General features: G+C 43.5%; 1 protein-coding gene across 6 annotated transcripts in view; it reads left to right on the top strand.

Moving 5' to 3' along the window:
- PLSCR1 (phospholipid scramblase 1) overlaps positions 1-26,872 on the top strand; it is a 39,554-nt gene extending 12,682 nt beyond the window's left edge. For all 6 annotated transcript variants that reach the window (XM_075570396.1, XM_075570394.1, XM_075570391.1 and 3 more), the window contains 6 exons: positions 3,438-3,577; positions 5,433-5,475; positions 9,352-9,572; positions 13,947-14,108; positions 15,883-16,044; positions 24,261-26,872. In XM_075570396.1, coding sequence (XP_075426511.1) covers positions 3,438-3,577; positions 5,433-5,475; positions 9,352-9,572; positions 13,947-14,108; positions 15,883-16,044; positions 24,261-24,299 — 767 coding nt within the window. In that variant the 3' untranslated portion in view covers positions 24,300-26,872. The remainder of the gene's footprint in view (positions 1-3,437; positions 3,578-5,432; positions 5,476-9,351; positions 9,573-13,946; positions 14,109-15,882; positions 16,045-24,260) is intronic.

Raw genomic sequence — 26,872 nt, 5'->3', positions numbered from 1 at the left:
ACAGGATGTATTTTTTTGTAAGTCCAAGCAGGAATTACTTGGACCTCCAGCTGTGATATGGGTGAATGAGCTTCGGTATTTTTATGACCAAGCCTCAAAGGTTTGTAATTATTTTTATGATGGAGCCTCAAAAGGCTCCCACAGATTTAGAGTCCCCCTGTCTAAAAGAGTGTCAATTATGACAAGACCCAGAGACCCATAATGTATACAATACTGGCATACTGATGCACAGCAGATATCAGGCTAGTAACACCTTGGAGACAGAGACCAGACCCAGTGGCCCCAAGAAGGGGCCCAGGTATGCTAAGTGGCATGGGCGTCAACCGGACCCATGCGCCCTGCCCACCGGACAGCCCTTTTGACCGGTCTTATGAACTGTGGGTCACTTGGCTATTCGTGGGTTTTTTTGTTCCCACGAGGGGATTGGATCCACATGTTAAAGATGGCTTTGGGCAGTCTATAAATGTGGCTTCCCAATTATTCCCAGTGTGATTCTTGAATTTTAATCCATGATGTAAAGATGCAAGACTTTGTTCCAGTACAGCAGCAACCAGTCCAGGAGTGAAGGGGTTAATATCCACATAACCACAGGACTTTTAAAACCAAGGCTGCATTTCTTGCACTGGCAAGCAAAGGACAATTTCTTTCATTCCCTGATTCCCGTGAGTGTTGTTTTAAGTGTATTCTGCAGATGTCGTGTGTTTGTCTATTAAGGAAATAAATCACAATTTATTTTGCAACTTGTTCTGTTCAATAAAGTACCCAGAAATATAAATGTGTTGATAAAAGTTGTCATCGTGACAGCTAGCTGTGCACCACACATGCATGACATCCAATGGCTGCCGCCGCTCATCCGCGCATGCGTGAGTCCATCCACCATGGCGCCTTTGTGACCCGCTCGCCTCCCAAGCAACGTGCCCCCCCCCCCTTGCTGCTGGCTCATGCGCCCAGCTGGTGCATGAGCCCGCACCCTCACGGCCTCGCACCCCCTTGCAACTGGCCACGCTACCATACCACCCGGAGGTGATGGGGGGGAAACCCACACACCGAGGGAGCCTGGCTACACGTCTATACTTGGAGAATTCATACACATTGTTATGGCTTAAAAATTTAATGTTATTTGCCAATGTTCCAATTTTGCTTTTAAAAGCATTTTTATTTAAAGCAGCACCCCCCTCCCCCCCCCCCCCCTTATTTTTACAGAATTGGAACTGTTGGGTCCTTCAGTGTTGAACTGCATGGTTTTCTACTCTGGGGACCCCAAGACACTTACCAGTGAGGTTACCAGTGTTCATTTCTGGTTTTTAGAGGACATTTAAATAGCCATCCAATAGGAAACCACACTAGACGACAGATGTGGCTTCCACATTGGCTCGAGTTTTGATGGCCAGTTTGTTTCCCCCTGGTGAGAGATTTAAACTTGGTAACTTCATCAGTGTCTCAGAAATCAGGGGAAGAACATAAAAAAGGGGGGTGGGGGGGGTTGCTTTAATGTTGAATTATATTTTAAGCATAATTTTAATGTTTTGTTTACATTTTTTACATGTGATCCGATAGCAGGAAAGTTATTCAACTTCACAAACAGAAAATACAGAGGTCCTCTCAATCTTTTGCTGCAATACACATTTCATTTGCATTTAATAACAATTCCTTCCTTTTCCCAGAAAGCCTCATTGGTCTCATTATAGAATAAGACTCTGCTTTTTATAAGACGTCTCTACCTTTTTTTGTTATCACCCATCTCCGTTCATTTTAATAGTTAGCTAGTTTAGACGGAGATTGCACTTCTGGATCAAGTGCATGTGATAACTTAATACCGCAAGTTTATTTTCTTGAATGTTTTCCCTCTGTGTGAACGATAATAATTGGAACATTTTAACCAATTCAATTATTTCTTTAAAAAAAAATGTGTATAAATTTTTTTTTTTAGTTCAAAGGAATCCCCTCCTTATAATAATTATTAGGGGACTCGGAGGAGCCAGTAACGCATCTGGATTAATGGTGCCTTAGCTCCTAACGTTGGCACCACTGAGCAAAATCGCCAACACAGGGGTGCGCAAACTTCTTGAGCTGCGCTGCCCGTCAGCCGCAATGTTCGCGCCCCCCACCCTTCAAGGACTCGGCGTCAAATTACGTTGCGGGTCTTGTGACCGCGTCGCCGAAGACCCGGCAGAGAGCAGTTAAGGGCGTTAGAGGCCTCACGCCTTCCCCCCCGCATTTCATTTAAATACCGTGGGGATGAGCGCGGGGCCTCTGTAACCGCCGTGTCACCCCTAGAAATTCTTGCGCCCCTCTGGGGGGTGGCCACAGTTAGTGCAGCGGTGCACAAACACACACTGCACAACGTTCACTCAAAAAGCCACTCGTACACATCTAAACACATACAGATGTAGCCAGACTTGCTGTCCTTTTGGCCTCGGAAAAAAATGTAGACATCTGCAGTCCATCCGTGGCCCCTCTGCGGCCACAAGGACAGTAAGACTTGCGGCCCCGAAGGATAAACGCTGCTGGGCGCCATCATTTTTGAATGGGGACCCCACTGCGATAATCCCTCCCTCAATGTGCCATCCTACAGGGACAGAAGAGCTGCCAAGCCGTATCGGGTCCCTGTCTGCAGCCGCCTCTGCCGCCTGGATCCATGTCCCCACTCGCTGAAGGTAAGTGAGGCAGGCTGTATTTCCCTCTGAATGATGTTAGATGCCCTTTATGTGGGGATCTACATCTGTAGGAGATCCTAGATGGCCATATTTGGGCCATGATGGACATCATCAAGGGTGCTGGACATGACATTTCTTACCTTCAGCGAGCAGGGGATTTTGATCCAGACGGCAGAGGCGGCTGCAGACAGGGACCAGATACGGCTAGGCAGCTCTTCCAAAAGGTGAAGATTGGTTTTCTCTGACTGAAGGATGGCCCAAAAGGATTAATGCTGTGAGATCCAATTCAGAAGCATGGAGTCCCGCAGTGTTCATCCTTGTAGGCAGCTTATTGTCCATAAGGCTGGTAGATGTGTAGCCGGGATGTGGCCACACTGATACAGTGAAAATCGCCGCACCAAGGATGAAGTCCGGCTACATCTACTCTGTTATACAGTCATACACAAAGATTTTCACGTAGACACAGATCATGTAGAAATATACACATGGACACAAACATGCATGCACAGCTGTAGCAAGCCTTGCTGTCCAGATGCCGTGGTCGAACATGCAAAAGCGCCTGCGGCGATTAGTGACGCGGGGGTCCATGCTTCCGAATAGGACCCCCAGCATTAATCCTCTTATGCTGTGGCCTCTGTGCTCGCGTGACCACGGGTAGCAGATGCACCGGACAATAAGGTTTGCTACACCTGTACGAGTGCTGCGTCCATTTAAAAAAATAAATACATACGGCTTGTTTTACTCTTTGTAAAATGTTTGCTTTATTTCTCATTTTGACAGGACAGCCGAACTATGGCGGTTATATAGCAGGACAACCAATCCAGAATCAACCAATGGGGCCTGGTGGACCTACAGCTGCATGGATGCCTGCACCTGCGGCAAATCCCAACTGCCCGCCGGGACTGGAATACCTGACCCAGGTAGCTTGATTTCAATGCTACAAATACACTGATTCCCATGAAACACGACCTGTTTCTCCATTGTATCTACAGTATGTTTTTTTTTACAAGTATAGCAATATTCAATACGAAAGTTCAAATTCAAAGATATCCACACACTTTTTTTTTTTCATTAAGGAACTGTATTTTCATTAGCCACCCCTTTTTTGAAGCTTTTTGACCTTGTCCCAGAAAGATATACCCTGCAAGCCATGTGGGAATGCATCAAGTCCATGGTCCCATTCTTAATGGGAAGCATTATTGACTGTACTACACTGGCGACACACTTTATTCGAGCATGGCTAGTCCCACGAATTCGGGTATACCCGGGTGTATTGAGGTTTGTGACTGTTTTCTGCCCGAGTGCATTGAGTTATTTTTCAGGCAGGGATTGAAGCATTTTATTCCCGCTGGCTGCAATACTGCACAGTATATATATATATACACTGCATTACAATTCATGAATTTATGCCATCTGGTAGACACGCGAAGCATTGCAGCCTATTAAATCCTAATCATCATCATTTAACAGATCAGCCGCCCATCAGCCAGGCATGAACCCAGGCTGGGAAGGCAAATGCAACGGGGCTTGTCAGAGGTGAGGAGCGGCGCATTCCAGGTATCTACCAGGTACATACCGGGTATTTGCTCGAATAAAGTGTGTCGGTGCAGTAGAATCCAAGCAGTGAATGCAACTTGTCTTGCCCCAAAACATAGTGCAAACTCGACTTGCTGCTTTGTGATGGTTGTACTGCATGGTCACCCATAGTGTAAAAATTGTATCCTGGTGAAGCCCAACCCCGCTATTTATAAAAGAGGTTTTTCTCCCATTGGTGAAGAGGAGGCGAGGTGTAACTCCTGAAACATGGCTGCCATGGTGAGTGTGCTAAAGGAGCAATCCAAGCAAGCAAATAATATATTTTTAAAACATAAAATTGATGCAGGGGGTTCCAGGAGCTGAACCCCATTCATTTCCACTCCGGGGTCCCCCTGCTTCCAGAGATACTAACACACTGTTGGGGGGGGGGGGGTCTTATCTCTCTGCTTTTTTAAAGCTCCTTCATCATGTGGGCCAATAGCAAGCCGCGCCGGATGATGTCACAGCTTCCTCTGGGCCCGCATGGCCTGGGAGCTTAAAGTGGCTACTGCGTGACCCTACTAGTAAGCCACAGCGGCTACCGGCATCCCCCCCAATGGATGTATCTCCGGAAGCAGGGGCTCCCCTAAATTAATCAGGTGCAGCTCCGGGGACCCCCTGCTTCGTTATAGGGAGGAGGGGGGGGTGGGGGCGCAACTATGCAAAATTGACGCTGTTTTTTTTTGTTTGTTTTTTTTTATTATTATTATTTCCTCTTTAAGACTAAACTATACTATATCCTTGGAAATTTCTCTATCGGTATGATAATGCAGGGGTGGGCAAAGTTTCTGAGCTGCGCCCGCACACCCCCCCCCCCTTCCTGGCAGCCCCAGCACTCGCGCCCCACCCTTTCCTAGGACCCGGCGCCAAATGTGTAATTCGACGCGCGTTGCGATGGCGACACGTTGTGAAGACAAGGAAAGTGAAGTTGCAGGGGTCTCACACGTTTCCCCGCCATTTAATTTAAATGCCTTGGGGAAGAGCGCGCGGCCTCTGCAACTGCCACGCCCCCGACCATCCCCCCCCCCCCAAGAAATCCCTGCGGCCCCCAGTTTGCGCACCCCTGTAATAATGTATCAGTATTGAGTTCAGTATGTCACTTTTCACTGGGTAGGTAATTGTTAAACTGCGAAAAATATAAACTACTGGTAATGGTGCTCGGTTTAATTACCCACTAATTATCATGATTATTTTCAACAGATTGACCAGATTCTAATTCATCAACAGATCGAGCTACTGGAAGGTATGTTGCTTGTCTTATTTGTATTGATATTGCACAATGGAAAGTAGTTGATGCTTTCATGGCTTATTCCATAACCTTGCGGAGGTGGATCTCCAGTGCGAGGAATGAAGGTGATGTCCCTTCAGAACACCTGATGCAATGATGTAACTATGAGTAATAACACAGTCAGATTTCCAGTCTCTAAGTTGAACACTCTGAGAATGTAGAATTGAACTACTTTGAATCACCATAAGCACTTTACTACTTCTTAGGTCGACACCCCCCCCCCCCCCTCCTCGTTTTGTCGCATACATTTTTGTTATTTTTGTTTACAGAATTATAATTGGGCTCCTCTTTTGGAGCTGAACCGTGCCATTTATTTATTTATTTTCAACGTCGTTTTTAAAGTGACATTTCTGTGGTGGCACCTAGTAATTTCTCATAGGACAAAAAAATCCTTCATTGGGAACGAAAATGTGTAACAGAAGTGACGTCATGGAATAGTATCGGCCATATGCAGGAAAAACTATATTTCCCACCATGCCTTGGGGCTGGGTATGAACCCTCCAGGCTTCTGTTTATCACATTTGACCCAATTATAGAGGGTTTCCTAGGGGTTTAGTGGGATCTGTGTGCAGTGTGAGGGTCTCACATGAGCAGCAGTGCCTGGGAGATGGTTATAGAGCATTAACCACATGGTAACAGGACACCCATAACAAACACACGGGCAAGCCAGGAAACATACACCCCAAACAGAAGAAGCAGACAGAAGGCTACAGGTATCTCTACAAGCACAGATCAGCTCTGGCCACACTTTCCTCCATGCAACTGCTGCTTGCACTGAGCCCCCCACGTACCTTATTGCAGTGAGAAGCTGTCTTAGGGCTGCTCTATAGTGTGCGCGCTTTCTGCACCGTGCGCACGCGGCATTTATAGTTGGCTGAGGTTAGTCAGCCTTTCTATAATAGGACTGCGCGCACTGCAGGGTGCGTGGAACCAGCCAATGGGGGAAGATGAGGAAAATGTGTGTGACATTTTTTATTTCTTTAAAAAAAATCTTATTTAAGTAATTACACACACACACACACACACACACACACACACACACACACACACACACACACACACACACACACACACACACACACACACACACACACACACACACACACACACACACACACACACAGCACGGACTCTATACACACAAAGTGTGCGGCACGTGTACGCGCGCACAGTATATTACGAGCCTTGGCCAAATTCCTGCAGTGGAACCATTGTATACTGAGATATAATGGTGATACGCAGGGCTACAGACCTGTCTGGGACATGTGAACGTGCTCTCAAGTGATATTCTTATTTGCTGTAAAATGTAGTTTGGAAATGGGGAAAAACAATGTCTTTCAAACTTTTTTAATCATGAACTTCTTTCTGGATAACTGTTACATTTCCTTCTGTTGTGACTGCGTCTTTTTAACTTGTTCTGGAGGAAATCTGATTTGATAGTAGAAGTAGGAACACCCACTCTCTGGGGAACACTGATCTGGGATTCAGTTACAATACAGCTCAACCCCCTTATAACGCTGTGCTTGGGGTCCAAAGAATCACATCGCGCTATAAGCGGATCGCGTTAGAAATAATGTACAATTGTATGCATTGTACAATAAAGTATTTAAGATACCGATAATCGTGTTGCAAAGTATTCATACATACGAAAATTGGTAGCCGCCCTTGCATCGCGTTATAAACGGATTCGCGTTGTAACGGATCGCGCTATAACGGGGTTAAGCTGTATATCCTATCTTCAGTGTTATTTCTGCTGAAACGTCAGGTTCTAGTTAGAGACAACAAAACTTATTTGCATTCATATCATATAATTACACACACGTCCTGCATTCCTAAATATATAATAAATACAGTGTAAGTTCAGTGTAGGACGTTTTAGTCGTGCCTATTTTGTTCTGACCAAATGGCCACCGGCGCTTAAAACTCCTTACCCTAAAACCCCTTTCCCTAAACGCTAAAACCGTTAAATTAACCCCGTACCCTAAACGGTAAAAACTTGCCTTAGAAAGAGGCTGACTGCAGGGATTCCAGTGGCGGATCGGCCACACCGGAGGGTCAATCTGCAGCCGAACACCGGCGGCAATTGTGTCGCGGCGAAATGGACAAAACTAAATGTCCCATTATGGTGTAAGTCCAATAAGCCTCAATGGCTCCGGTGCTACCCGAAAGAGTATCAAAATGTATTGAAAAAAGGCTCTAATAAAGCACTTAGAAACCAAGACTCGTAATCGGATGCATTCTAAAAAAGAATGACCTATTTGTACGCAGAATATAAATTACAAAACCACCACTATGAAGCAAGGACACTTTCAAAAATACTCGAGTAGTTACTTTAAAATGACAACCGGAAGCTGGCAGGTCACAGTATATACACAAATGTAAAGAAAGGTGAGGGGAGAAAAAAAATGTTTCCCCCTGTTATACCAGTATTAATCACAAACCAAACATGACTTATAAGTGTATAGGCAGAGGAGTAACTAAGTGTTTCTGCACCTGGGGCAAGTTCTGCCAACCGCGCCCCCATTCACCAGCGCACTGATACACACCGCAGCACACACCGCAGCACACTGATACACACCGCAGCACACTGACACATTCACACAGTAACTCCTCCCCTGACAAGGATAGAAGGTGCAGGCAGAGCCTCACTCCTTCCACCTGCTTTCTCTGCTCCCCACCCCCTTCCCCCTCACAGCACCCGCTCTTGCTTTGATGTAGCTATGACCGATTGCAGCACTGACTGAGGCTAAGTCACAGTCTGGGGATTTCTGTGCCCCCTTTCAGGTGGCTCCCACCCTTGGAATTTCTCTGCTCCCCCTCCCCACCCTAGTTCTTCCGGTGTATAGGCATAATGAAGCTATGCGTGGGCTGGATAAACCCACAAAAACCATAGAAGTAAAATGCTGTTACAAATCATTAAAGGCAGGAGTTCAGCATCCGGTCCTTCCTATTTGTAAGGCTACACAAGGTTTCCAGTTGTGTAAAAGAAACAGACATGGTTTCTGTTGTTAAATAGTGGGAGAGTGGCCTGCTGGGGTGGCAAGCGGTTGGGGCCACCCTTGGGCTATCTGTTGTCCACCAATGTTCTACAGAATTACTTTCAGTAATGGTTTTTCCCTATGATATTATGATCACTTATGAGATTAATTGGCTAACGGTAGCACCATATTATTTAACTTGACGATATGATACAATGTAACCAGCACAAAGTGTTCAATGCTTAGAAATTAGGTGTAAGAACATTGCTTTCAATAGAGCTACAATTGTAATACTTAATGTGTTTCTAAAATGTATTGGATTTTAAGATAAAGGGCATTGGCCTTGGCGTAAAAAGATGCTGAAGTTCACCTTCCAAAATTGGGGTGGTTCCTGTTCTTGCCATTGGATCACTGTAACTCAAGATAATCTAGGTCCGTTGTGTTGCAATGCTCCTACTTAAGCAAATATTCGTATATGTGCTAAAATTGTGCAAAACAGGATAAGAGTTGCAAACACGTTTTATACCAAATGGCCATGATTAGAAAAATGAATTGGGATTGTGCAATTCTGCCACCTTCTGGCTATTAATGGTTATTGCGCATTACATATGTAACAAAAGATGTGTAGAACAGAGCAGTTTAGTAGATTGAAGTATATATGTACATGAAAGGTGTAACTGAATAAACAGTGGCATAACTTCTATCCATAAATCAACAGAAGTAAAGAAATGTCCATGCACACAGAGTAATAAGTTACTATCTCTGTGCCATGCAGAATGTCCTTATTCTGAATGCTGTGAAGACGCTTTCTCGGTGTTACTCACTTTTCCCTATTTTTTTTTTTATTTTTTAGTCTTGACGGGGTTTGAAACAAACAACAAATATGAACTAAAAAACAGCCTTGGTCAACGAGTCTACTTTGCTGCAGAGCAAAACGATTGCTGCACCCGAAATTGCTGCGGCTCTGCCCGATCCTTTGCCATGACCATTATTGATAACGCAGGTCGCGAAGTAATTAGACTAACCAGACCCTACAGATGTGACTCGTGTTGCTTTCCTTGTTGCCTACAAAAAGTAAGTGTTTAATGGGGTCTTTGGGAGCTATTCATTCACGATACACGTTTGACGTACCCGGTGATCGTGTTGGCGCATGGAAACTGACTTCAGTACGAGTAGAAATCTTCAAACTTGGGGAGCGCAGGTATAAAAAAATAGAACACATCGTGCAATATTGCCTTTTCAGAATGGTTTTTTTTAGGTAACCTATTACAAAATGTGCACTCGCATGGTATAATTACCAAACAGACCTATATCCATCAGCAGACAACCTTTCAATCTCCGTTCCCATTGAACCGTAGATATCTTTGAGGAAAGAAAGTAGAAATGCAATAGTGCAGATCTTTGTAGTAGATTTCTCAAGAGTGCACACTCACACTTTGACAAAATAAAAAAACCGCCATATGTAATAGGAGTATGCAGAGGCCTAGCTAGACATGCGCGGGGCACTGGGCAAAATAATTTCCAGGGCCCCATTATTAGTGAATGTATTCCATAGATTCAGGAGAAAAATTCGCCTCCGATTTTTTTTATTTATTTATTTTATTATTTTTTTTATTATTATTGAACTCAGAAAAAAAAAAATATACCAACGCACTTAGGGATAATATCCCCTATTTACTCAACGTATAGATATGTTGCATCTTTATATTGTTCAATCTGTTAGAAGGAAATTAAATATAGATTAAATATAAAATATAGATTACTCATATACTCACCATTTATTTTTAATTTAGAAGTTCAGTTGGCGCACTTTTTGCTCAGCAAACACGTCAATGATGTGATCCATATCGTTTCTCAGACACGCTGCCTCATTCTTAATAGAGAGTAAACTCAATCTGTGTAGTCTTTCCTGTCCCATGGTTCTTCTCAACTAAATCTTAATAACTTTTTATTTTGGAACATGCACGTTCTGAGCTTGCGACAGTGACTGGTATCGTTAGAAATAACATTAACACCGTGCAAAGGTCGGGAAAACTGGGGGATAGCGCAGCATTTTCAATTAGGAGAAGATGAGCTACATCCTTTTACAGTTGAACGTTTCGGCATGCCACGAGCGATATGGAATGAGCTGCACTGCTAATCGGTCGGTAACATCTCGCCTGTACTTTCTTACTATCTTTTCGGCTCCTATCTCTGATTCACCTGATTCTGGTTCATCTGATTCACTCACGCTTTCAATATGTTTTTGAATAACAATGTCAAGACATATATAAAAGACATAAATTTGGAATCTTTCAGCGCCCCGCCTCGCCATCCCACTCAATTAAGCATTTTATCAAACGACCGCAAATATTTAAAAATGTCTGTTCAAACCGCCATTTGACACATACATTTACAGCAGATTGTTTGGCTAATTCAAGGTCATTCCTAAATGATTTTAGCATTCTTGATGATATTGCTCGCTTTGGAGAGATTGGCATCTTAACATTTTAGGTACTTCGTTCAGATAGTGAAGTATTTTTTATTGTATTACAACAAGAAGTACAAACTCAATGTTCCAGTATTTTCTTAAGTGACTTTGCTTCGTGTATTTCATCGTTAGAATTACTCCTAAGAATGATTTTAAAGTGGTGAAATAATAAGTGCAATTAGCGCTCGTGCAAACAAAATACAGTGATGTACAAAATAAAACTTGTGATACAGAGTTCGATGAAGGTAGTCCTTTAGCTGCCTGGAAGGTTAATCTCCCAACCAGATGAGAAGTCTGTGGAAAGGAACCTCCTATGGCGCTGAGGAGTGAATGGAAGTGAAATCTTGTGCAAAAGTTCTTGTCTTGTGCTATTAACCTCAGGAAAAGAAGACAAAAAAGCGAAAAAACACTACAATAGTGCATTACCCAGGGACATAGTATGGTATATATAATGAGAGCATTTATTCTAAAAAACAATTAATATAAAACAATTATTATAAAACAATTAATCAAACAGATATGATAGCATATAAAACTTCCAAGCGCTTGTGCTTGAGGAAGATGAGCTGCTCCGCCGTGGTAAAATTGAAATCCTACTCACCGGACATGAGTAGGACATGCGCAATGGTTAAATGGTCTTTAACATCAGAAGACACCGCTCGCCGTGGGGTGAAACAGCCTGTTGATGCGGGAGGATCGCCTTCAATGCTCGTAGTCTCCTTGCCAACAGAGTCCGGTCGATCGGCTCCACCGCTGACGTCACCGCCTGGATAGCACTGCTACGGTGTCCCTGAGAGGCCAAAAAACCTTCCAACGCGTTTCGAAACTCCTATTGATGGGTTCTTCTTTTGCACAAGATTTCACTTCCATTCACTCAGCGCCATAAGAATGATTTTAGACAGAGCTTTAAGTATTTCAGCATATTTGTATCTTATTGCAAGTAGGAAATCGTGTCTTGATCATCTGGTTTGACATTCTTTTTAAGCTCTAATTTTTATCCGGGTTTATGAAAGATTCAAGTAAGGTCCATCTCCTGATGCTTTGTCCAAAAATAAAGTAAATTCTCTCCATATTTCTGTAAACGAGGAAATTTCAGGTATGCCAAGAGCCAAATTATTAAGGACAAGATTTAAATTATGTGACGCACAATGAACAAACTGTGCATTTTCCTCCTTTCCCAGAATTTTGGCTGGAACTCCAGAATAAAATCCACTCCTAACCGCTTCTCCATCGTAGGCGTGCCCTCGACATTTCCATAAATTCAGCCCCTTACTTTTGATAGAATCAATTTATTTCTCAATGCCAACAGCTGACTGATCTACAATGTTCTTAAACCCAAGAAAAGATTTCTTTATTTTTAGCTCGCTTGCTTTCCCACTTGAATCGTTTTCGATCCGAACGTGGCGAAATACTCGACTCATTTAGTCTATCTTCGTTACATCTTGCGCAGTGTCCATTATTACGGGGGGGAAAGGTGGCTCCTTAATCCGTGCATAACTGTAATGCAATCTGTGATCAGTGTAGTAATGCTATTAGTACTCTGCATTTTTATTGGGTATTAGATCAGTGCACCAATAGGAGTTCTACCAATGACAACATCCTAATTGGGGTATTTAAAGCGTACAGATTAGAATGCCAATCAAAATTCCTGAGGAAGTCGTACCATAGGTCAGGGGAGCGCAATCTTTTTCTCCTGCGCCCCCCTGCCTGCTGTCCCCCACTCCGCGCCCCCCCCCCCTTTACTTGGTTCCGGCGTTCTGAGCGTCATGACATCACGTTGCCATGGGGACGCGTCTCCAGAAGCCATCAGAACCAAGGTAAGTTCAGTTTACAGAGGCCTTTGCTGCTCCCCCGACATTTAATTTAAGTGCCTTCAGGAAGTGTGCAGGGCCTCTGTAAACCCCCTGCCGATAATCACGCCGCCGCCCCTCCCCCCCCCCCCCCCCCCCCCAGTTTGTGCACCCCTGCCTTAGGTGAAATGCATAGAGTTGTGATCGAGAAAAGGCTGTGAAGGAGAAGTGGAGTGAGCTGCCAATCCGAAGACGTTCTTTACTTTTTGAGTTGTGTATCGCTGGAAATGATGTGCGGATTCCATAAGGGACGCAGAGATCGGCGCTGGAGGCAGCGGCAGTGAGATTGCTTGCTAATAGTCTCCATCCATCCACCTAATACATATTGCTGTTTTTTTATTTTGTCAAAGTGTGAGTATTCCCCCTTGAGAAATCTACTACAAATTCCTTTTACCATATTGATCTGCACTATTGCATTTCTACTTTCTATCTACTATCCAGTGGGAACTGGGATTAAAAGGTTGTCCAGCTGATCAGTGCCGCAATGGATACATGTCTGTTTGGAAATGATACCTTGAGTGCGAATTTCGTAATAGGTTACCTAATAGACCCATTCTGAAGTGGCAATATTGCACTATTTGTTTATTTTTTTTTGGTACTTGTGCTCCCCAAGTTTGATTTCTACACTGGAAGAATTTGGGAGCAAATTCTAATCAAAGGGTTTTGAGCTGTATGTATGTTAGATTTTGATCACTCATTTTCCCACAGTATTACACTGTCACAATTTTGAGTACATTGTATCACTTTATCACTTTCTTCACCGTGTCATTATTTGGGAGCGTCTTCACGTCTTTGTTTTTTGTTCAATAGGAGTTGCTGTCTCATAGTGCCCCGATCGGCACTAGCACAGGTTATCGATTTATCCCCCTTTCGAATCAATTCAAATGAATTTCTGTTAGAAAAGGTTGCACTAGGCTTATCGAAAAGCGAAATCATTCCTTTTAATGCTAGTTTTGTTAAGTCGTGTTCAGTTTACAAGACTTGCACAAGTTATTCTTTGATACAGAAATATCACAGACTGTTTCCAACTTTCATGAACAATTCACCTGGACAAATGACGCGTGTTCACATTGCTTTTGTTTAATCCTATCCGCAATTAATATTGTTTATTTTGGATTTTCTACATAGCTTGAAGTGGAGGCTCCTCCAGGAACAGTAGTTGGCTACGTAAACCAGAACTGGCACCCTTGTCTGCCTAAGTTTACAATTCAGAACGAAAAGAAAGAAAATATCTTTAAAATCTCTGGACCTTGTGTTCCTTGTAGCTGTTGCTCAGATGTTAACTTTGAGGTAAGAATGATCCTATGTACTCATGTTGGAATAATATAACACACAGAATTACCAAACATTATAGGCTAAAACGGTAAAATTCCGGGCATTATTGAAATCCCTGCTCTCTGGTTAGAATTCCGGGCATTATTCATTCAGTAATGCCTGGAATTTTTTGGCAACTTGCCAATTCACCTTTCAGAAATGCAGGGGGAGCGCGCAGAGAACCTTGAAATAAAAAAAACTGCCAAATTTAAAACTGCTAAATGTAAATACCTCTCCCGCTGCATCTCCGTCTCCTCTCACACAGCTGGTAACTTTGTTGCAAGTAACAATGTAATATTTCTTCCACAACTTGTATAGCTTCTACTATGGTCATTTTTATCTGGTTTTTATTGTTTGTAGATCAAATCACTGTCCCCCAACTTCTCTTCCCCCATCTCCCCTTCACTCACCTCCTCACCTCTCCCCCTCCATTCCCCCCATATCTCTCCCCCCCTCGCCTCTCTTGGTCTCCTCCCCCCCTTCACTCACCTCTCCTCCTCCACTCCCCCATATCTCTCCCTCTCCCCCGCCTCACCGCTCTTTTCTCCCCCTCCCCCATCGCCTCTCCCCTCATTTGCTTCTTTACTTCTTTTTCCTACACAGGTGCTTCAGAGTAGTTCCGATTTTATAAATCTATACAAAAGGGCCTATTTTATTTTAAAAGCCTACAATAGTAATAATCCCCTCAGAACAGGGCATTATGGGCCAATAATGCCATGTTCTTCTAGGAGTAATTAAAAGCAATAATCCCCCCCATTTTAGGAATTGATTAATTTTTTTACAAAATCAGAATTTAGTAGATCCTGTTGCAATTAACCGCGCTATTCCTAGATCCCCCTATCCCCCTGTTTTCTCAAGATGGTTACCTTTTTGTGTGCGATTAAAATGAAAGCTGGCTTCTTAGGTCGTCCTTTTGGAACCTACTCTGATGGCATTGAGGCTTCCCATTGGTAGGCATTGATTCCCAAAAGGGCCTGGCACATAAAGTAAGGTTTTCAGGACCTGGGAGATCTTAGACCGCTTGTCTGGGTTTGTTGATTTGACCCTTTGGGTGCCACCGGTCTTACGGACCTTAATCACATTGTTGTGGGCAGTATGATGTGAACAGAAGTAGCAAATACTCAACTTCTCTTCCGGTTGTGTTCACTGCTCCATTGGAAAACAGGTATTTAGCGCATGACGTACTCTGTACGTGATGGGGCCTCTGGAGTGCTGGCCCTCCAATGACGCGCAGGATACGTCGCAGGGCACTCGGATTAAATCACAACAATGTTCCATGTAACAGCTGATTTTTGGAAGATCGGGAAAGACCGCTTTTTCCAATGACTCGCTCTTACGGGGTTTTTCATCAGAGTGCGATAGTGCTGATTGGGTGCTACCCCACGGAAACTTCCATTTAATTCACTTTTAATGAATAACCCCTTTCAGGCCCAGATCCACAGAGATCTGTTAACTTTGATTTAAGACATGGTTAGGTCAATAATGGACCTCAGTCGTTACCCACTATTGGCAACAGAAATGGGGTTTGGACATTTTGGCATTGGTCTTATTACTCATCACGTAACGGGTCTTTTCATTAACTGTACTATGAAACGTGATCTTTGATCTGAAGATACCAGTGAGGTTTTGAAAGCTCTGTACGCTATAATTGAATTTATGTAGGTCTTTGTCAAAATGGATGACTTTTAGTTACAGCTAAATAATTATACAATGGCTAATATCATTTTATTTGTTTATTTTTTACACCCAGTTGAAGTCACTCGATGAGACCTCTGTTGTCGGGAAGATTTCCAAGCAGTGGACTGGCCTTGTAAAAGAAAGTTTCACAGATGCCGACAACTTTGGGGTCCAGTTTCCTATGGATCTTGATGTGAAAATGAAAGCAGTCGTGCTGGGTGCCTGCTTCCTTATAGTAAGTTGTGTAAGGACTATAAGGCTACAAGGGGCTTAATTCAGGACAGACTTTTTCAGAATAATATTTAACCCCCTGTTCTCCAGAGAAATGGGTTGTAGGCTCTTCTGACCAAAACAAAATGGTTAATATAAGTATATGTGAGGTATTAGACATCACTGTCAATGGTTTTCCACTTTTTTTTTTTTGTTAAGGAACCCCAGAATTATTTATAAAATTCTGGCGAACCCCAACATTGTCTCTCCCCATCCCCGACCCAGTCTCCCCCCCTCCCCCCCTAGCAGAGTACACAATGTAAAAAAGGTTGGGACCCTGTTGTGCTTATGTTTGCATTTCTCAAGAGTTAGGGATGTTTGAATAAGCAGTACTATCAGATTACATGTTTAATACTGTACTGCCCTCTGCTGCTTGCTCATTAAACTGTATTGCATCAGACACCTATACTACTGTATATGCTGTGAAACCCTTTTCCCCTTGCATCTGAAGATTTCTGCTCCATTAATATCCCATGGCACTGGGCCTTATAATATAATGCCACGAAGTTCCAAAAAATTGAGCTAAAAATCCTCCAGAGCAAGGTAAATATGGCTTCACAGCATATTAAATCAGAGCATAAGGGCCTTATACTGTATTGTGCAAAACACCCATTTAAGACATCTTGTAGTATCAAATCTGAAGTTATGCAAAAAAAAATCACCAGATTTCTGGAAGGGAAAAAAAGTATCCATTGCTTCTGTACCATGTTGGCAGACAGCATACGTTAATAAGAAACCAAAGAAGTTAAAGGATCGGGCATGTCAGTGAAGATGGGCGAATCCACCCAATTCCTTTTCCCGGATGTTCTTGCATTTTCCCGACAATGTTGTGTTGTAAAATCCGCTAACTGATTTGGTCAGTTTTAATCCACGCGGATTCATCAAAAACCGCCATTGGATACAACCCGTGGACGGATGTGTAGAATCCAATCTGCAGATTCCGCAATCTGTTGGATTCTTGTGTATTGGTAATAATAATAAAAAAAACGCAAAGCGCCAATCACCCTTTTTGAGGATCCGCTGCGGATCCAAATTGGCCAAAAAAAGTGCCAGTCTCTAGATATCAGTACCTTGTGTAGCATTAAAATGCAGGTATCGTAGTTCAAGACTGTATTAAAGAGTCAATCCAAGTAGGGCAGCACCTTTTTTGTGTTTTTCTTAACATAGGATGGAAGCAATGGATCTCTGGAGCTGAACCCCACTAATTTCAGCTCCGGGGACCCCCTGCTTCCGGAGATACTTTCACGGGGGGTGCGGGCAGCTGCTTCGACTCGTTAGGAGGGGTCACATAGCAGCCGCTTTTCAACGTTCCCGCGCCCTGCCGTCCAGTAGGGAGCCGTGACCTCATCCAGTGCGACTTCCTATTGGCCCACAGGGGCGCAGAGCTTTAAAAAGCATAGAGATACCGGCAACCCCCTTCGGAGGTAAGTGTCTCTGCAAGCAGGGGGGGGTTGAGCTGAAATTAATGGGATTCAGTTCCGGAAACACCCTACTTTTAATCCTACAATATGTTAAAAAAAAATAAAAGGGGGGGGGGGGGGGGGGGGACTTCCGGTGACGTCACCAAGTATGGACGGGTAAGCGTGGAGCTCCGTGGACCCGCTTACACATAATCAACAGAAATCACCCTTTCCACTCGAATATACTAAATATTTTTGGCTCTCTGAGAGGTCCAGGGAATAAAGAATGTCCAACAAGGGGAAAAAACCCACAAGTCAAGGGGTCTCTAGATACTTTTCGACGCCCCAGAAAAGAACTGAGGAGCCGGGCGAAAAGCAAGATGGCGGCGGAGCACGAGGCCCGGCAGTAACCACGAGTGGCTGGGTGCAACATAGGGAGAGCCCAGAGGCAGACGAACCGGTGACCCGACTATACCTGGAAGAACTATTTACTGCCATGCACGCAAAGCTCCACATGTCCCTACAAGCAGACATAAAGGAGGCAGTAAAAGACATAAGGCAGGAGATTACTAACTTGTCGGAACGGACGGCGGAGATTGAAACCAAAGCGGAGGGAACTCTGAAAAAGCTGACCGCGGCGGAGGCAGAGATAATCCGGCTAGGGGAGGAAATAATAGCTCTCAAAGAAGGACAAGAAGAGCAAGAAAACCGGGACAGACGGCAAAACTTGCGCGTCCGCAATGTCCCTGAGTCGATCTCACCCGCTCAAATCAAACCCTACCTGCTGGAATTCTCCATGGTCTGCGGAGACATGGAGGAGAAGGACCTGGAAATGGACAAGGCGCACCGTGCCCTAGGCCCTAAGTCGGACGACCCGAAGAGAAGGCGGGATATAATTGTGCGGATGCATAGCTACTCCTCCAAGGAGAGCATCGTAGTGGCCTGCCGGGAAAGGGAACCCCTAATCTTCCAAGAGGAAACCCTCCTCATGTTCAATGACCTCTCGAGGCTTACGATCCATCGCCGGAAAGAGATGAAACCCCTCGCCACCCTATTGCGGGAAAAAGGAATTATATATCGGTGGGGGTTTCCCTTCAAATTAATTGCAAATAAAGGAGGACGGTTCCTAACTCTTCGGCACCCGGAGGATATGCTGCCGTTTGCGCAGGCACTTGGCCTGTCCCCCCCTCGGAGGTGGTTTGAGTCTCCAACCGATCGGGAGCAAGAAGAGAATGGGGGCGGCCCTGCACGAGCCTCAGAGAATTGCCGCTCTCCACCATACAAAAAACAAATAACTATCTGAGCAACCCCCGAAAAAATAAATAAATAAATGGGAAAAAATATATATATATATATATATATATATATATATATATATATATATATATATATATATAAAAAAAAATTTAAAAAAATTGGGCTATCTGGCTGCCTACCTTTTTGATCGGCCGTCGTCTCCGCTGATCCAGGAACCGCAGCCACCCGAATCGCCCTTCATGACCCCCTCCGTGTAGCTGCAGGAGGACGGGAGAATCCCTCCCTGCTGTCTCCCCAACTGCGGCGAGAGGTCTCCTGAGTCTCGCGTTGTTGACGGGAGCTCTCGGGAGTTGTGATGCGTGCCTGCGATACCCTCGCGATATCCTGGAGATCTCTGTTTAAATGCGAGCTGAGGGTGAAAGCAGAGCCCGTCCGGATATGTCGGAGCCCGGAGCAAGGAGGGGAGTGTGGCGCGGCCGGGGAGGGGAAGACGATGATCAGGACGATTCTCCCATCAGGGTAGGTGAGGGACATGCCCTTCACCCCTCTCAATCCCCTGACCCGCTGTCCGGCACTCCCCGTTGGTTATCCCCTTCTATTTTAAGAAGTCCCGGTGCGCACCACCAGTTCCCGCAAAGTTGGCCCATCCCTCGTTATATTATTCAAATAAACATGGAGATATTTGACAATTTAGCGTTGCACCCCTTCATCCACCTTTCCGACCCCCTCATCCACCTTCCCTCCCCCACATTCCCCCTTCGCCCCCCCACATTCCTCCCCCCTTGAGCGAGCAGCGGGACATTCATGCCACTTACCCTTGAGCCTCTCTGGGCGAGACGAGAGCCCTCCGAGGTCCGGGCAGCTGGAAAAACCCGAGGAGAGTCGTGGTGAGAACTAGAGACTGTACCCTCAAACTCTGGTCCCCTCCCTATAAGGTTAAATGCTGCCGAGGGGATCTCTCATAATGTGTAAGATGAAGAAACCGTGTTCCGCTGTGTAACGCTTGGCTGAGGACCTGGCTAAGTACTCAATAGTAAGGAGAAGCTTGTGGGGAGCGCAGGTATCACCATACATATAGGGAAGAAGATATAAAATGGTGCAGTATATCTAAACAAATACAGCAAATCAAACAGGAATCATGATTGGGGACTCACATTCTCCCAGTGGTAATACAGCATTGAATAGCAAATAGTGTGGTGAGAAGACTCAGCAATGTGCAGGGGGATCTTGTTTGTGAACACTCCCTGATGTCAGCAGGACAAACCCTCAACAGAATGAAAGAAAGACAACTCTAGTGCAACATTGTATGTTCACTGATGATATATTCAAAAACGGCAATTGTTATTGCACTTACATGAGCAACAAGTGCTTAGACACGTAACAATTGATGCGCAGCATAGGTGTACAGCATCCACCCCTCTCCCGAGGTCGCGTCGTGTCACTTCCGGTTCGGCCCGTCGCGTCACTTCCGGTTTCGTGATCGAACACAGAATGGATCCACACGGGTTCTGGGGCATTCGGGGCACACTTCTGAACTGCTGCTAGTTCACTCAACGCGTTTCGCTGGCGATTTCTAGTGGTGTATGGATCTCTGGCTGGCTCTCCGATCGCCCTGATCAATCTCTACGCGCCAAATGAAAACCAAAACGAATCCTTAAAGTACTAGAAGGTGTGGACCCTGAATACTTGTCCTCAATAATATTAGGAGGAGACCTAAATATGGTATTAAACCCCATTGAAGATAAATCATTCAACCCGGGCTGCTTGCCCTCCGCCCAATCACATAAAACTGGGAAAAAATTGAAAGAAATAATTAAAGAGTTCTCCCTTTTGGATATATGGAGAATCCACCACCAAGGACAGAAGGACTTCACCTTTTACTCCCCCCCTCACCAGACTTACTCACGTATCGACTATTTTCTTGCTACCAAGAACATTTTAGAGGCCGCCACTAACTCGGATATCGGACTGATAACTTGGTCGGACCATGCCCCAGTTACTTTAACACTTTCAATACCTTTTACAAAAACGGTCACTTACAATTGGAAATTGAATGACTCCCTATTAAATGATATCGAAGTAGAGAAAGAAATCAAAAAAGCCCTCAAGGAGTATTTCAATGTTAACTGTGGTTCAGTGTCATCCCCAACAATATTGTGGGAAGCCCATAAGGCCACAATTAGAGGTAAGATAATCTCAATTGCCTCCCACAAAAAGAAAGTTAAAATGGAGAGGATACAAATATTAACAGACAAAATTCTTGATTTGGAAAAACATAAAGCAAACCCCACAAAAAAAATATATAAACATCTGACTACTAATAGAACTGAGCTTAAACAAATTCAATTGGAAAATGTAGAAAAAGCCCTTAAATGGACTAACCAAAAATATAACGATAAAGGCAACAAGGCCGATAAACTTCTGGCTAGCAAGTTAAGAGGAGTGCAAAAAAGATCCCAAATAACGGCGATCAAGAATACGTTTGGTGAAGTAATATATAACGAAAGAGAAATAGCCGAAGAATTCACCAAATTCTACACCAAATTATATAATCTAAGGAAACAGAGTAACGACCTGGAGCCCAATAGATCAGAGGTAATCACAAACTACCTTGATGATTGCAACCTTCCCACACTAACAGAGGATGAAAACTCCGCCCTTAACTCCAAAATCTCAAAAGCAGAACTGACAGCAGTAGTGAAAACACTGAAAACCTCCAAAGTCCCTGGCCCTGACGGGTTCACTAATGCGTATAAAAAGTTTTTACCCATACTGTCCAAACACCTATTGAATGTGTTTAACTCATTCAAGGAGGGAAACCCAATTCCCTCGTCAATGTCACTGGCAAACATTGCTATTATACATAAGGAAGGAAAGGACCCTATGCAATGTGGGAGTTACAGACCAATTTCCCTCCTGAATAACGATCTTAAACTTTATAGCAAGATCCTAGCTAACAGGCTAAACCCAATACTACCTAGGTTAATAAATCTGGACCAAGTAGGGTTTGTCTCGGGGCGTCAAGCCTCGGACAATACCCGCAAAATAATCAATATAATTAACCACGTGCACCTCACAGGCACCAAGGCAATGCTTCTGAGCTTAGATGCAGAGAAGGCATTTGATAGAATTGATTGGCAATTTCTAAATACCACAATGGAAAAAATTGGCTTTAAAGAATCCTACTTAACAGGGGTCTGCGCCCTATACCAAAATCCATCGGCCCTCGTAAGACTGCCAGGTGGGAACACCAAAAGATTCCAAATCAAAAATGGTACGAGACAGGGGTGCCCACTATTCCCCCTCCTCTTTGCACTAACTATCGAGCCTCTGGCGTCAAAAATACAAAACAATATAAATATCCAAGGCATAGAAATAGGAAAAACGAATTACAAGATCTCGGTTTTTGCGGACGATATTTTCTTGTCATTATCCATACCCCAAACTTCCCTTCCTAACCTTCAAAGGGAACTAGGAGATTTCGGCAAAATATCTGGATACAAGATAAATAGTGATAAGTCGGAAGCCCTTAACCTGAGTCTTCCAGAACCAGAAGTGAAATTGCTTAAATTGAATTTTAGTTATAGATGGAGTTCTTCATACATTAAATACTTGGGAGTGAATGTATCAAAGAACTACCAGTCCTTATATCAGTATAATTATCCGGCTCTGTTTGGCAAAATCACGAGAGACCTGGATAAATGGGAAGGTTACCAGATTTCTTGGATCGGAAGAATGATTTCGGTAAAGATGAACATACTCCCTAGATTATTATATTTTTTCCAAACTCTACCGGTCCACATTCCTGGTTCTGAACTAAAGAACATCCAAAACAGACTCTTCAATTTTATTTGGCAGGGCAAAAGACCCAGGGTAGCCAGATCGGTACTGTTGGCATCTAGAGCGAGGGGAGGTATGGGTGTCCCAGACATCTCCAAATATTACCAGGCAGCCCAACTTAAACAAGCGGCCATATGGAACGCTGACCCTGAACAACGATGCTGGCTCAAAATAGAATCACACTATGCCAAAATGCCTTCTCTGCAAGCGTGCCTATGGAGCCTGGAGAGAGGAGATATGCATCTCAACAAATTCAAACTGGGAGCGATGAGCCATACCTGGGAGGTCTGGCTGAAAGCCAAGACTAAGTACAGACTTGCGTCCCCCTGCTCACAACTTACACCAATTTTTAATACCCCAAATTCCCCCCTGTATGCGCTTCTAAATTATACGATCAATTTAAATCAAAGGGGATCAGGGTGATCGGAGACATTCTGAGCCTAGGGAAGCTACCAAAATTTACGTATTAAATACGATATACCACAATTGGACACATTGAAATATCTCCAAATTAGACACTTTGCCCAGAAAATATCCCCGAATCCAGAATTTCCCCCTCACTAAATTTGAGAGACTATGTAGAGATAGTTCTCAACAAAAAGGGCTAATATCAAAGATTTACACAGAATTGGAAACATCAGCGGACCCTCCGACTCATGATTTACATGCAAAAATGGGCCGCGGACCTGAATATAGATATCAACAGAGAGGACTGGAAAGACATTTGGGAAGTAGCCTCAGGAACTTCCATATGCACCACAACCAAAAAAAACATTTACAAAATAATGTTCTACTGGTACCTCACTCCAGTGAGACTAAAACAAATCTACCCTCTGGCTTCTGACTTATGTTGGAGAGGCTGTGGACAAAGGGGTGACATGGCCCACATCTGGTGGACATGTCCGGAAATTAAGAAGTACTGGGAAAGGGTCCAAATTCTACTAAAAGAGGTTACTAGCCACGACATACCTATTGATCCACTGACCTACCTACTGGCCAGGCCAATGGAAAAAATTGACCGTCCAGTGAGGCAATTGGTCTCCTTCATCCTTACAGCGGCAAGATGTGAGGTCGGCGGCTTCCTGGAAGAAAGTGTCCCCACTTTACATGACTAAACTAAAAAACAGGATAAATGAAGTACTGCTTATGGAGAAGCTAACCGCGCACCTTAGGCAAAAAACGACAGCTTACTATAAAATCTGGGAACCATGGATAATCATACAGAACGAGTCAAGCTCACCAAGGTAGAAACAAGGAGATAGGGCAATACGGATAAAGAAGAGTTTGACAATCAGTACCTCTGTGAAGTTCGTCCAAAAGAGAGACCAGCGACCAGGGTAGACAATCCCCCCCCCCCCCCCCCACACACACACTCTTTTCTCTCTCTCTCTTACCCCCCCCCCCCTCTTTCTTGGCCTCTCCGTTATCGTAGGCCACTTGCCTCGGGCAACAGGTTTTGCCACCCTTTCCCCCAAAAAATATAAAAATGTTTTGGTATTAGGCTATGCATATCGTTCTGTGTATGTACTTTTTATATCTGCCTAATAAAAAAAGTTTGGAAAAAAAAAAAAGTGTGCCCCCTTGGATTACTCCCATAAGACTATTTACAGTTGCAGAAAGCTTCACTCCCCTCTGGTTCATTGTTTTTAAACAAATATTTATTTTTTATTTTTTTCTCCCGCAGGATTTCATGTTTTTCGAAAAATCGGGAAATAAGAATTAGAAATTGGAAGATTGTCTCCAGCGGACAACAGTAAATATGAAGCATAAGGGACGGCATTGTTTAACATTTTTCTGTAACAACATTTTAAATACATTTCACAAATAGATACTGTATCACATTTTAACACAACATATGCGTTTTTTTTAGCCTAAATAGTAGTAGATTAGAAATTTTGTCTTTTATTTAGAAAATATATGGTAATTTGTACAAATACTCAGGTGCATGTGCCAGGAAATCAGGCAATTATTTTTATTATTAAAATGTACTGAAATAAAAATAAGACGCAAGTTTTTTTTGTTACTTTTTAAAAATAAGTCTGTCAATCAGTTATAGTAGAAAACTATCAGGAAAGCTTTACTATGGATGTTAAAGTAAACACAATGTTGCAGAATTACTTTGATGTATTCAGCCTGGACTAAAGTAGTTAGAATAGGACATGTTAATCCTCGCAGTGGTCATCTCCATGGGAAAAGGAAAATTGTCTGATGGGCAACATTCGAGATTGAGTGAGATTTGATGGAAAATGAACCATCAAACTTATTGCCTAGGTGCCGATTTGGAGAATGTGCCAAAGAAGTGTTAGTGTGAGATGCACCCCAAAAAAATTAAATCCTGATGTAACCGTCATTTCAATGGAACATCGGAGCAAAACAAGGGGGCCACCCCAAGTCTAGAGATTGTTGAATAGACAATGATGGTCACTAGATGCTAAATGAGTGAGGTACAGCCCCCTCACAAGCGCAAGCTTCAGCCTGAAAATTGTCTGCATCTGATACTCAGGCTCTTATTCCATAGGATGTGAAGACTTCTTCTCCGTCGCATAGAAGTGAATGTTTTATAAAGCTTCATTAAGAAGATGCCTTCACTTGGAGAGGCTGCGGTCATAGAGGGGACATGGCCCACATCTGGTGGACCTGTCCGGAAATTGTTAAGTACTGGGCTAAGGTCCAAAATTTGATAAAAGAGGTCACAGACCTAGAATTACCTATAGAACCGCTGACCTTCCTACTTGCAAGGCCAATACCAGGTATTGTCCGGACAACTGGGAAATTAATCTCCCATATTCTAACTGCGGCCAGATGTGAGATAGCGGCCTCCTGGAAGAGACAAACCACACCATCCAAAAAGTCCATTAAAAAAAGGGTCAGTGAAGTGATGATAATGGAGAAGCTGACGGCTATGCTAAGGCAAAAGCTTATCGCCTTTGATAAGATATGGGAACCCTGGTGGCTTCTCAACAGATGAAAGCCCTGGTAGGTAGAAATCACGCATAAGTGCAAACCAGATTCCTCCGAACCCCTATGTCGGCCCAGTAGGACCAAGGGTCACAGGGACAGGGTCTCCAGGATGTGAAGTTCCCCCCCCCCTTTCCCTCCTACCCCCCCCCCCCCCCCCCCCGACCCCTCTGTCCTCACTCTCGGAGGACCTCCTATTCTGGGACAACCAAGGTTGCCCCCTCTTTACCCCAGAAAAAGTTAAAACGTTTATGTATTAGGCGATGTAATGAAACTGTAAATCATCTGTTGTACCAATGCCTAATAAAACTATTTGAAAAAAGAAGAAGATGCCTTCACAGCAGAATGAGTAGGGATCTAAACAGTCCAGTTTCTCACCTGGACTTATCCTAATTCCCCGGTACAGTCTTCCCTCTCTGCGTTTTATCCCGTTCCCTATGAAGTTGACATTTCAGAACTCCTGAAGTTCTATTATGAGGTGTTTGCATTCACCTGAAAAAGCCACGAGGCCACCATTCACTCAGGAATATTAATAAATACAAATCTGGTTTATAGAGGAAAGGAAAGAGTTTACTGATCTTTCATTTTGTACATATTAAAGGCATTCTATATTAACAAACTTCAAACCAAACTTAACGTGTGTCTTTGCATGTTAAACTTCTGAATATGACTTCTTTCATATTATCAGTAGCTAGACTAGATTTTTTTAATGTCATAGTATACAGCTATAGTCACTAAGTGTGTATATATAGCAGAGTTCATGTAAGATTTTGTGAAGATAAATGATCTATCAGGAGTATCATGGCAACTTGGCACACCACCAACATTGGACCTCAGTGGGTCTTGGAGAAAGTACCCCACACTATCTTTCCTTGCTTCCACAAATATAGAGGAGATAAGATTGAGAATTGTTCTAAATTCTATTTTTTTTTTACTTATTGTTCATTAAATCTGTTTGACTTTCAGTGCCAGTGTTCTCAATGAGATTTGTTTGTGTGTTGAGTATTGTGATAATATTGACCCCCACATTGTCGGCTAATTTCACAAATTAAGCATGTGCAGTCTGTTCAGCTGATTATCCATTTTGTGATATAACTTGTTTACTAATTAAAGTGCCTAGTTGAGGAAAGTGTGTGATGTGTTCTGAACTAATTCGGTAGTTGGCTCATGACGGATTTATATTATGATGTCAACTTCTTCGTACAAAATGTTTATTTTAAATAAATGTATAACTTCATTGACCTATCGTTTATCTGTCATCATATAATACATGTGCAGAACTTACTCATTCTTTTATCAAATGCTTTGAAAAAAATAAATGTGTTTTATCCAGCCAGA

The sequence above is a fragment of the Ascaphus truei genome, chromosome 14 (assembly GCF_040206685.1).
Source record: "Ascaphus truei isolate aAscTru1 chromosome 14, aAscTru1.hap1, whole genome shotgun sequence".
In the NCBI taxonomy this organism is placed as follows: domain Eukaryota; kingdom Metazoa; phylum Chordata; class Amphibia; order Anura; family Ascaphidae; genus Ascaphus; species Ascaphus truei.
Note: the sequence above shows the minus strand (reverse complement) of the source record. Positions and strands in the feature narration are given on the sequence as shown.